Source organism: Phycodurus eques, chromosome 11 (assembly GCF_024500275.1).
Source record: "Phycodurus eques isolate BA_2022a chromosome 11, UOR_Pequ_1.1, whole genome shotgun sequence".
NCBI lineage: Eukaryota > Metazoa > Chordata > Actinopteri > Syngnathiformes > Syngnathidae > Phycodurus > Phycodurus eques.
The window spans coordinates 16,262,318-16,275,310 of record NC_084535.1 but is presented as its reverse complement, the minus strand read 5'-3'; the positions used below and the strand labels follow the sequence as shown (position 1 = coordinate 16,275,310).

At 39.1% G+C, this 12,993-nt stretch overlaps 1 protein-coding gene across 1 annotated transcript; it reads right to left on the bottom strand.

The window, feature by feature from the left end:
- Positions 1-364: 364 nt before the first annotated feature.
- On the bottom strand, positions 365-12,481 carry psap (prosaposin). The gene is made up of 14 exons (XM_061690127.1): positions 12,332-12,481; positions 9,622-9,752; positions 9,396-9,470; positions 9,187-9,312; positions 8,717-8,911; positions 8,487-8,630; positions 7,220-7,276; positions 6,360-6,506; positions 6,178-6,270; positions 5,916-6,099; positions 5,130-5,293; positions 4,961-5,041; positions 4,776-4,883; positions 365-1,047 (listed from the first exon to the last, which is right to left on the bottom strand). Exons 1-14 carry the CDS (start codon positions 12,363-12,365, stop codon positions 1,012-1,014), a joined length of 1,575 nt encoding a protein of 524 aa, XP_061546111.1. The 5' UTR covers positions 12,366-12,481; the 3' UTR covers positions 365-1,011.
- Positions 12,482-12,993: the final 512 nt, after the last annotated feature.

Genomic DNA, 12,993 nt, shown 5'->3' with positions numbered 1-12,993 from the left:
ATGCCTACGGGCAATTTAGAGTCTCCAATGAATGCATGTTTTTGGGATGTGGGAGAAAACCCACGCAGGCACGGGGAGAACATGCAAACTCCACACAGGCGGGGCCGAGGATTGAACCCCGGTCCTCAGGACTGTGAGGCAGACGCTCTAACCAGTCGGTCACCATGCCGCCTGATCCTCCACACAGTATGTCAAATATTCAAATTTATCTTTAAAACCGTATTTTCTTGAAGCACAAACTGTCTAGGATGTTTCACAATTTCAGTAGAGTTGTGCAAACTATTTTTTCCACTAGATGTTGCCAAAGTTAAAGTTTTGGGCAGACTCACTTAGTCCATAGTAAACTAGTAAATGACACGTTCAGTTCCAGTGATTTAGATCATTTTAATAATTTCCAGATCACCTTACAACTGGGCTCAAGATATGAAGCAGAACAGAAAGATGCTTGGTACAAAACTACTACCAGTTACAAACGGCTGTGAAAGTGCAAACAATGGAAGGAACACTCAAGGCCATGTCACATCCTATTATCTCCTAAAATAAACAAAACAAAATCAATAAAACATGACTGACAAGAAAAATTGTTTTTTACATTTGCTTTAGAATCCAGCAAGCTGCTAAAGGTTTAATCTATCGGTCATTTTTTCATAAAACATCTGCTTGCTCCTGCAAGGAGAAAAGGCCTTAACAACAACCCGTTGCTCTTGACATGGTACCACATGTGAAACCTAACTTCATCACTACAGATGCAGCAAGCACAAGAATACAACTCAAATATGCCAAACTGATCAATCTTACAGTGGTAAATTGGCCTGTTTTCAGAAAGCACATCTGTGTACATGTAATTAACACGCACACATGCCCCAGAGGGGGAAAGAGTCCTGTCCCTTTCCACAAATCACAATAAAAGTAAAACATAGTCTAGTACAGGAAAGAACAAACAAATAGTTGAAGTAGGAAGCAGCAATAAAGTTAATTCCCTAAAAAGTGTCAGTAGGCGCTGATCCTCTTCTATGCCCACATGTGGCGTTTGCAGTGAGCGACAGCCTGAAAGACAAAACAGTCACAAACAGGACAGTTTACTGTTACAACCACTTCAATTTGTTACTCACTTTGTTGTTACTCATTTGTTACTCAATACTGTTACTCGTAAAATGCATACCTAAAAATAATACATCTCACAAAAGTTAGGGATATTTGGCTGTAGGTCAAATTTCAGGATGAACTTAAAAAAAAAAAAGGCACAACAACCTTTACAGGTGGACTTAATTTGACAAATCTCAAAACTTGACCTACTGTAGTGGTGTCACAATACCGAAAGTCAAGACTTTGATACTACGTCTGCATAAAATACCTCGATACTGTACTGAAACGATACCATGACACAAATACTTTTTATACATATTTTTAATTCAAAATATTAGGATGATCTTGAAAAAAAATTATGCAATAAAAGGAATTAGCCCATTTCCTAAAGATAATTAGCTCAATGGGTGCCTAATCATATTATATAAGAAGTGTGTGGTGTTTTTGTCTCACACACACAGAGACAGAGAGATCTAAAATAAAAACAAAATTGCTGAGATTTGTGTAGTAATTTTTCAATGCGCTGTTTTGGGCCATAATTTGAATAAAATGTCTACCAAGTCCTCGGGATGGGTATAGTTAAGATTCTAACAATACTACCACCCTTAACAATAGTGCTTATTGGTCCGATACTTTAAGTGGTATTCTTAAGGAATTATTTTTGTAAAACACTAAAATACCCCAATTAACACTGCTTTTAAATTATTATTTTTTTTAAATTAACTTGTCTTGCAAAAACAATGTATAATAAATAAAAACTGCTTTACATAAAAAGTAACATCTTGTAACAAATCCCATATATATATATATATATATATATATATAGTAAACATTATATAAACAATTATTTAGTGCAAAAGAAAACATGTCGAACTGCTCGTCCTCCAGAGGCAGTTGAAAATGCTGCATTTCTCCACTTGAAATGTGGTGCACTTTTTCTTAATGTTTGCTAAGGTTGCTTAAGTACAAGCATTGTAACTTACATTTAAATGATTGATTACACTTGTGGCAACATGTATTTTCACCAGTCTGTGACTTTCACAATCAATCAACTTTTGAGAAATGCAACCACACTTTTGACCTTTTCATTCTCTCCGCCATGATTGTCAATCACTCGGAGCACAGACAGTGGTGGTGTGCAAAATGAAAGATTCACGTGTGGGGAACTTTCCATCATGTAATGAAAACGCTTAAATTGGCGTAACTCGTGGCAAAAAGTGGCTACCTGCCTGGGAGAAAAATCATTATGTAAGCCCTCCAACCCTCTCCAAGCATGACCAATCCAACATTTACATTAGTTTAAATGATTGTACTGAGTGTAAATCGCTTACTTATGCCTGGAGAGTGAGACGCAATGAATACAGGGATGCTATATTAGCATAGCAAGTTAAACAGAGCTCACCCAATACCAGCGGCAGCCCACACATCAAAATAACACTTTGGGGTTATAATGGCACGATAGATGTTTTGATAGAATACCATAAATATTGTAATAGTCACACAGCACATAAATTATATCATATAAAAAAAACACACCCAGTGAATCCGGAAAGTACTCAGTGTTTCACCTTTTTGTCCACATTTTATGTTACAGCATTATTCCAAAATAGAATAAATTATTTTTTCCCCCTCAAAATTCCACAAACAACACCCCATAATGACGTGACAAATTTGGGGGGAAATTTTAGAAAATGTATTAAAAATAAACTAAGAAATCACAAGTACATAAGTATGCACAGCCTTTGCCACAAAGCTCAAAATTGAGCTCACGTACATCATGTTTCATCCTTGAAAGGTTCCGACAGCTATATTGGAGTCCACCTGTGGTAAATTCAGTTGATTGGACATGATTTGGAGAGACAGACACCTGTCTATTTTAGGTCCCAGAGTACAAACAAAGCATGAAGTCTAAGGAATAGTCTGTAGACCTCTGAGACAGGATAGGCACAAATCTAGGGAAGGGTACAGGAAAAAAGAATTCTGCATCTTTAAAAAGGGAGCAATCGGGGGAGAAGGGTCCAAGTCTGGGAGGTGACCACTTTTTCAGTGCTCCAGCAGTCCTCTGTGGAGAGGAGAAACTATCACACTATATAAGACATGGTGGTTGAATGACATCTTTTTCACTCTTTTCTGAAGAAAGATCATCTCAATTTTATGAACCGCCAACGACAAGAATCCCAAAAATAAAAGTCCCCGTGCACGAGTGGCACGGCTGGGTCCAGCTGGCGAGCCATGTCTCCACTGCTGTGGGGTGAGACGCAGTTTCATTTCTGTTGTTTTCTCGCTCTCAGTTATCCACACTCTTTTCATCAAGTTACGAGAAATTAACGGCACAAAATATGCATTGCAACTGTATATTACCTGAAGAATAAGCTTAATTGTAGCGGTGGAAATTCATCACTAAAGACCATTTTGGGAGATGTGATACCAGATATTTCAGACCCTGTTACAGTATATGCAAGATATATATAGTCATGAAAAAAAATTGTTAGCCTACCCAAATTTCTTTTTCAGATGAATGCCTGATACCACTAACTGTATATTACCTGAAGAATAAGCTTAATTGTATTATGAAACATGATTTTGGTTATTGTCAAGAAAACCATGAAGATTGGTTAGATATCAGCTCTCAAACTCATGAGCTATTTTCCTTGTCATATTTATATTTCTTCAAATGTACCTTTAGTTGCACCAGGCATTCAAAATGGACAAGAAACTAAAAATATTTTCCCATGACTATATTAATCTATTTATACATAAGCTTTTAGTATGCAGTTTTATTGTATTTGACTGCATTTGATTTCTTACATTGTAAACCTAGCTGCACCCACTAAGTGGCTGCTGTTGCACTTGTTCATTGCGTACAGCGCCACAACAAAAACAGTGGACTTCTTTTCTCCACTTAGCTATTAAGTGGGTTACTCTTTTGCATTTGTGTGGATTTTTATTCTTCCACATCTCTCCGATTTCCGGATTGGTCTGCTAATGTTAACACGTGCTACAATATCTATGAGGATAGCTAAGAGAGTAGTTCCAAATGATGAGTCTTTCATCTTGTTTCTCCATCGGGAAGAGAAGTCTGAATGCTGCAGCAGCAGCTTGCCATTTGCTCCTCCACACACACACACACCTGCAGGCAGTCCTTGGCTGACTGTCAGCCGTTTGTGTACTGGCCTTTAAGACACAATTGGAGCCCTGTTTATTTCTATTTCTCTATATATCTATATATATATACACACACACACACACACACACACACACACACACACAGGTACTTAAAAAAAAAAAAAAGTTTGACATTAACATACGTGGTACAACAGTACCCTACTGTTCAATGTTTCAGTAGCGTTTTGTACAACTTTGTTTTCTAACAAGAAGCTGAATAGCGTGTTGTCCTGGTCTCATGATGTTAAAATGTGAAATGCTGACTGTAATTTGAACAAGGAAATGTAGTGGTTGATCTACGGGTCGAACACCTGTTGTGAATTTTGCCATTTAGCTCCTTATTAGAGAACAGGAAGCTGCGCAAAAAGAAATTAAACATTTGGGTATGTCCATTTAAAAGTTTAGAGAAGGTCAAATTAAGTTCAATTGTGAAGTTTATAGTGTATTTTGGTTCATCCTCAAATTTCACCCGAAAGCACAATATCCCAAATTTTTGATGAGTAGTGTATGTGCAAGTGACGTACATCGCATTGGGTTGCTGTCTCCATGTTCCTGCACCAGAATGAAGGTCCCAAAGTGCACTGCTCTCTTCCCAGCAGTCTGCGCAGTGCCTCAGGACAGGCACCCACTTGCTATTAACACAAACACACAAGCTTCTTAATTGGCCCACACAAGAAGGTGAAGATTTTAAAAACTAAAAATAACTTACCAGGCACACAAAATCAGGGTCGAGCATCTGAAGGAGCATCTGCACAAGCATTGGCTCGTACTGTTCAACCAGCTGGTCACACTGTTGACACAACACACACACACACACACACACACGTTAAATAAGATAGTCAGATTAACAGCTTCTAGTTCAATGTGAATCTCGTCACCTCTGTCTGGAAAGAGTCCGGTAGGAAACTGCAAACTTTTAAGACTGCCTCTTCAATCTGTCCCTCAGTTGCATTCTTTTCAAGGATTCCATCAATGTAGGCGACAGCCATCTTGCACACTTTGCAGTAGCCACCACTTTTGAAGACCGTCTCATCAAGGGCATCTGAAAAGAGTCTTGGTTTTAGACCACCATATGTTAACTCTAAAAAAGTAAGTTGTGAAGAACCAAAATGCATCCCAATCAGACATCATCCAGCAGTTTAAAACAGCAGAACTTCCAAAGTTAGACTTCTCACCGCTCATATGCAATATTGATAAGGGGGGAAACTCCATTAGATTTTTCAAAAATCGCTCGGCCCTAGGGGTATCCATGTACTTTGTCTAGCATAAGAGTGTGTGTCATGCCAGTCTGAGGTTAACTCCAGTAGCGCAAACTGTTGGTTCTGTTAAGAGTTATTTGTTTTGTTAAGTTTTCTAGGTCCCAAGTAGCACTACAAAAGCAGTATTTTTGGAAACAAAAGAATGGTTTGGATTTTTTGCAACTGGTGCATTTCTGTCCATCAATTTGTGCTGTTTGACAAGGAGTAGCACAGAGTGAAGATCAAATAAAACTAATGTTGAAAACATTGCTTATGCTTTTATGACAGTGACTATAAGTCAATTCATCGTGAATTGAAATCTGACCCAACTGAAGTTCAGGCCAGTGTCATGGGGGGAAAAAAAAATATAATTGTATAGTTTGGTGGGGCATTTTGCTTTTAATGTAGAGAAGAATGAGAACTTACGGACATATGCACGTGTGGCATCATTGCAGACTGACAAAAGAGTGCAAACAGTCTTGGGGTCGGCCTGCTGCACCAGCAATTCAATGATGGCCTGGCCATAGGTCTCGATAAGGTCCTTGCACTGAACACTCAGGGTGGAGGGCAAATGTGTACAAACTTTCTCCACAGCTGCAATCACCTCCTTCTGAAATAGATGCAGGAGATGGAACCACATAACTGCAACCTTCATGCTCTCGTTGCTTTACATGGTACACGTCCTTACCTCAGTTGTCTGATCTTCCAACATGTCTTCCAACTGCTTCATCACAAACTCACAGATTGCACATGTGGGGGAATCCCGAACTCGCACCATAGGCTGAAACACAGAGCGGATCCATTGTGAAAATCTCTTAGACAATGGAATACAGTTTCAAAATTTTAAGGGGGGGGGGGGGGGCTGGTTACTTTAGTCAACTTTGCAGCAGATTCCACCTTGGTGGCAGGAACAAGACTGAGAGCAGGCAAGATCTTGGGAGCCTGCAGCTTCAACATGGGAGTGGACTTTTTGTCAGCACTACAGAAGCCAGCAGTGGAACAGAAAGCCTTGGGATCCTATGGACAGAAAAAGATAAGTTCAGGAAATTGCCATGGATGGAACTCATGCTTTAAGTTATAACCTGCACACAATTCCACAGCTTTGAAATCGGCAAGCACACATTAAGTAATTATCAAAATGCAACTTGTTGGAACCTTGCATAAAAGCATATATTCTCCAAGCTAGTGTATTTATGCAGCGGTGGGAAAGGGTATTAGAACAAATCAGCCCCAAATCAGAACAGAGATGTAAAATAAGTTCAAGACAATGCAAATCACAGCTGACTAATTTGCTCAAACAGGTCAGAAGACTCAAGAACACATCACACCTATTTAGTATGTTCATTTGATGTGAAAAAACAAGCAATCCTTCAGCAGGTTTTTCAAAGAAGCAAAACATTATGTTTTGTTAAGACAGTGAAACTAGCTTCCCGACATGAGTCTCTAGAGTGTTGGGTAAGTAACACTTGCACAGGTCAATGAGTAGCAACCATACAAGACCTACCTGATCCTGAGGAGCAGCATAGAGCCAAAAAAGAAGAAAAGACATGAATGAAGGAGAGATTAAATATGGGTGGGGCAAAATGGAGGGGCGGGGGGTAAAAGATATCAGCAGGCCAGACTGGACTAGCATCCCCAAATTGAACAAAATATTGTCCTACCAGTTTTGGTAGTAGGCATGTTCTATAACTGAATTTTAGATATGTCGCGGAATAGGATGTCTCACTCACCATGGAAAAGACCTTCTGAAGAACAAGGCTGCCATACTGGCTGATGTACTGCTTGCACTGTAAGGAGGAGAATGACAAAGGCAGGCAGTGAGAAACATGTCAAATTTTAGTTTATTTTTTTAGTAATTATTTAAAGTTGCACATAACTCCTCGACAAACTGAAACGTCAGTGTTTCACTTAAGACTAATCAGTTTAATGTTTTAAAATCACAAAAGTCAAATTATCTGTAGAGTTGTATGGTTGAGAATAAAGGGCAAGTTAAAAGGGTTCTATGAAGTTTTCATCCTAAAACCTTCTATTCCATTGCAGTGGAATCTCAATTTCAAATACTGTAAAACTTAAAATGTGCAGTTCTAACTAATTTTTTTACAAAGTATGGCTTACGCACATTTTGCTTATTAAACTACACTTCACTAGACAATACTAAAACTATTAAGTCTGAAGGTGTTTTCCTTTTTATGAAGGCCTGTGGTGAGAGAAAAATATCCACTATGTTGAGGTGTAAAAACCGGGCTCATTTAAAGCAGACATTCTGGAGGTGTCCAGCATTAGAGAACGTTTCAGTAGCCATGTGCATGACTTAGCAGAAATATTTGTTCTGTTAAACAATGTTTTAGTTCCATTACGGTTTAATACTTCCATTTTTGGGGGGTTCCTATTCCTGTTGACTTAACAGGACAGTTATTGGCCAATCATTTGTGAACAAATAGTGATTTTCTATCTGGTGTCATGCAGTTTAGTCCATTGATTTGACAAAAAGGAAAAACTGCTGATGTAGACTGTTAGCTTCCCCTACTAGCTGTGAAGTAGCTTGCTGCCATCTGCTGGTCACTTGTGATGAAAAGGTAAAATGTGCGAGTGTTTAGTTTAAAACATTACCGCATGATGTCATACTTGTGTAACAGTCAACGTTATACAATAAGATTCATGCAAGTGAGTATTTTGTTTGCAATGTACAATATAATTTGTAACTTCTGATTTGTATGTTGACAGTAACGTTAAAAGTTATTTGAAAACATTGCCTGTAGAGTTAAGTTTTCTAATGGCGATATTGGAAGTACAATCTCAATGGGAATCCTAACAAATCAGAAGGTTTACCCGCATTATGAAATGAACGCAGATCAAACTTTGAGGATTCACTGTGTATACTGCGAGGGAAAACTTAAGAAATCAGATTTTTTTTTGTTAATATATATATAATAAAAAATAGAAAATGGCCTGTATCCAAGCAGTATTTCATGTAAGGAGATAACGTGTGGCACTCACCATGTCTGACAGACCGGGTCCCAACTTGTCACAATTCTCCTCTAATTTCATAATGAGAGTGTTAACAAATGAGGTGTTGGCCTTTTCTTCTGCTTGTGCATCAGTCATGAATTTGATGCAGTCCTGGCACACAACTTCACTTCCCTAAGGAGAGGGAGAATGCAAGGTTAAATGACCGGGTTGGAATGTACTTGTTCACAGCAGTGCAAGCGAAGAAGCAGATAGTGTACTTCGACTGGACTTTCTGGTTTGGGGGTTTCCTGCGGGTACAAGAGCCCAGGCACATTGAGAAGGAAGGGCGTCGCTGACTGGGAAAGGTCAACCTGTGGAATCTCATTGGACAGGAGCTGGTCATGAAACTTAGCCAAGGCCATCTGCTGGGAGCGACACAAACCAACGGCTCCACAAGCCACACCGGGATTATCCTAAAAATGAAAATAAAATCATAAAAAACACTGATGCATACTATGTGGAAGCAGGTGAGAGGTAACAATGATGCCAGTCACGAGGTTCAGTCTTCCATAACGACTTCTGTTTCTAATTCAACTTTGACTCACTTCCCTATTAAAAGCCCTTGGTCAGCTCTCTGCGCTTCACTGAAAAGAGACTTTCTTTTACAATCATACAGGCAAAGGAAGTATTTATCTCAGCGATTAAAGATAAAGCAGTAAGCCCTCACAAGTGAGAGGACACCACTCACCAGCTCTGCAATGACGATGCCCATGACAACGGGGTAATAATCATCAACCAATTCCTTGCACTCTGCACTCAAACCTTGGTCAGGAATGAGCTGGCAGGCTTTCTCCATGTAGCCAAGAACTTCAGTCTGCAATCACACCAATAAGTTAACATTTGGGGAGAAATATAATTAAAAGTATAGAAAGTTTATTATAAACTGTTCTTTATTACCTCTGTGGCATTGTCCTTCAAAACATGCAAGATTACCATGATCACCTCTTTACACAAGTCACATGGCACGGATTTCTGGAACACGATTGATTTAAGAGAGACAAAAAAAAAGTCTGTTAAAGAAGTTACAATTTTAGGAGTGTTACAGAGGTCTCTTCTTGATTGCTTTCCAATATTTTATATCAAGGGAAAACAGAAGTAACTGTGCGCAAGATAGGAGTCTCACCATCTGGGGTTTGTTCCAGACGTTCTGCTGGCAGTGAGTCACAGCACCACACAGAGACGCAGTCTTAACATTCTGACACCAGTAAGATGGTCCACGAGCACACTCCGTGCCCAGCAGAGGGGTGGCCACAGCTGCAAGAGAGTCAAAAGAACCATCGATAGATTACTGATTCAATACAAAAAAGAACATTCATGTTTCACCCTGTTCAACTTTTACCTGCTCCACTCAATGTATTTGCAACCAAACAGTCATCCAGTTTGCACTTTACAATTTTTGGTAATGCACATTTCGCTATAACTAAACACCAAATGAATCAGGATTTTAATGAGCCTTTGATTACAAAGGACGTTTTGCATACGGAACCACAAGTTAAACACACCAATATTACAGGTTGGCATAAGTGTAAACAAAAAAAACAAATCAAATGAGTTTAGGAAAAGGTCTGCATGCCCAACATAATGGGAAATGCATTTAAGTATCAATTATACATGCAAATTAACTTGACCATACAGTTACTGTATGCAACTGAATCATAACAGCTATTGCTAGGACATAAGAAGCCAACTAACAAACCGACATTTAACGTTCCAACTCTATCATCATCATAGTCTTCAACAGCAGAGTAGTTTTACCCCTAGTTAACTTGTTTTTAATTTAACAATAAGGGCAGTTGAGAACATTATGCGAATCATTGACTGCCAAGTTAAAGCTTTATGATGGCAATTATCACTGTTCATTATGATTTCCTATGAAATTGTTTTCAAATTGGAACAACTTAAAATATGATCAGCGTCATGTACAAATTGTGTTCACCATTGAAGGTTCCACTATATTTGATAACTTATGCTTCTCAAACCCCTGCCAAGTCCATCAGATGCACTTGTGAACAGGCATTTTATCTAAAATGCCTAACATTTTGAAGCTTGCCCATGTGGGGTCAGTTCCCTCATCAAACTAAAAGGTTGAGAAAATGTATTTTTACGAATTTGTATGTTAGGTTTCCACATATCAAAAGTTAAAGAAAATGTTACTTAAAAATGCAAGTGTGATTCATAAAGGCCTTATGATAGAAAGTTTGACACTGGAACAGAATTAGATTGTGATCATTTCCTAAAAGAAAAAAAGATTGGGTTTTACCACTGTTTTCAATAGGAAATAGAAGCTTATGTAGACAGTATTGTAAAAATATCAGCAAGCAAGAGTGAGTGAGTGGCTGCACAGATAAAAGACTAGCAAAGCGGATGAAACCCCACACCCCCTTTAGTTAAGTCATGTGCACATACAGCAGAAATAGGCTGTTCCCGAATCACAACTACATGGCGTTTGTTTATTCAAAGGAGAACTTCCACAAAAAAAAAAAATGTAATCCTGAAACAATTAAAAGGAGTCCAACAACAAGCGACTTTCCCGATGTAGAGTGCTTTCGATTAATCCAATAAGCAGGATTGTACGGAAACTAAATACAGAAAGCCATTTCAGTGGATCAACACTTCGAATGAGCCTTGAGATTCCCCCCCCCCCCCCCCCCAAGACAAATGCAACAAGGTGAAAACAAAAGACAAAAGATAAACACTTTACACATGAAGCCCAAATGCCACTATTTGTGTTTTGTTAAGCAATAAAAATAAGTGCTCCAAAGAGCTACTGTATAATCAAAGTATGTGTCAGTCAACCACTTTATTTATAAGTACTTAATTATTCAGCTTACTGTGGGTAGCTGAAAAATGTAGTCAAATACCAAGCCAAGCAGAACAGGAATGAAGATAGCAGAACAGCAGCAGGACTTTGGTGCCTTTTTAAATGCTGAAATGAACATTTGTGGTCAGTGATCTTGAGAGAACTTCCCTTTTCAGCATAACGAGAGAGAGTCAAAAAGTACAGTAACGCGAAATAAGGTCAAGTTACATGTGGACAAGACATTTTTTCACCTAAAAATACAGTAGTGGGATCATAAGAAATCAACAAATATACGGTTCGGTTGATTAGAAAACTTCATGCATGATTTCAGTGATGAAAAAAAGACAGGCTGAACAGCGTACGACTGGTTAGCACATCTGCCTCACAGTTCTGAGGACCGGGGTTCAAATCCCAGCCCCACCTGTGTGGAGTTTGCAGGTCCTACCCGTGCCTGCGTGAGTTTCCTCCCACATCCCAAAAACATGCATGGCAGGTTAATGGGCGACTCTAAATTGCCCGTAGGTGTGAATGTGAGCGCGAACGATTGTTTGTTTCTATGAGCGATATCTGCGATTGGCTGGCGACCAGTTCAGGGTGTACCCCGCCTCTCGCCCGAAGATTGCTGGGATAGGCGCCAGCCCTCCTGCGACCCGAGTGATTATAAGGGGTACGGCAAATGGATGGAAAAAGAAAAACAAATACTTATATGGGGCATGGCAGCCGTTAGCTTTGCTGCTAACAAGCCAGTTTAGCAGGAAGCGCCGCTAACTGCGATAACCTCGATAAATAATATTCATGCAATTTACTCACACACTTCGAAAACGTAACACGAGGATATTACACCAAAAACTAGTTAGTGAAAGCAGCTGCTAGTGGTCGTATGTAATCTACTGGTGTTTACAGTTTACCAGTGCTACTTTGTCACGCTTCCGCCTTTGAAGGAAGTACTTATACAACTAAACGTCTTCACGGTGACTTATATACTGTGTATGTAATATCAATGCTCATTTTGCCTTGTCTGTTTCGACATTACCTGAGGACACGAAAAGTAGAGTTAGAAGCAGCATGACTCCGCTGTTTTCAGGCTGGTCTGATGTGCTTCTCGTGGTCGGATCTCTAGTTGCAGCAACTTGCGAGAGGAGGCTTGTGTTCGAGCCTTTATGGCGGATCGCTGCCAGTCAGCTGACTACTCAGCATAAACATGTGACTCGTCAGCACTCGTGACCTCGGACAAGACGGCTGCCTTGTTTCATCTTTTATATTAAAAAAAATAAAATACAATCATTGTCTTGTCTTGTACAGGACAGATTAAGTTACAGTATGAAAAAAAATACATACAAATACAATTTAAAAAAAACAATGAAAAAACTAAATACAGTAACAAAAAATAAGGTGCATTTAAATTACAAAGTAAATTGGACTTTTAAAGTTTCGCATAATGGTGCAGAGACAAATGGAAATTAAAATAAGTATCAAGCAATGTCCACACTTATTTTCATATTCCTATTGTCTATTGTTTAAGGCATGAACAAAAAAAACATTTTTAATATCATAAGTAGATCCAGGCGAAGGCTTACTGTACCACAGTGTTGTTGGCACAGTATCTGTATCACAGTGCTAAGGTGTGTGGTTTGAATCTGGGCTCCAGCGTTCCTGTGTGGAGTTTGCATGCTCTCCCCGTGCTTGCGTAGGTTT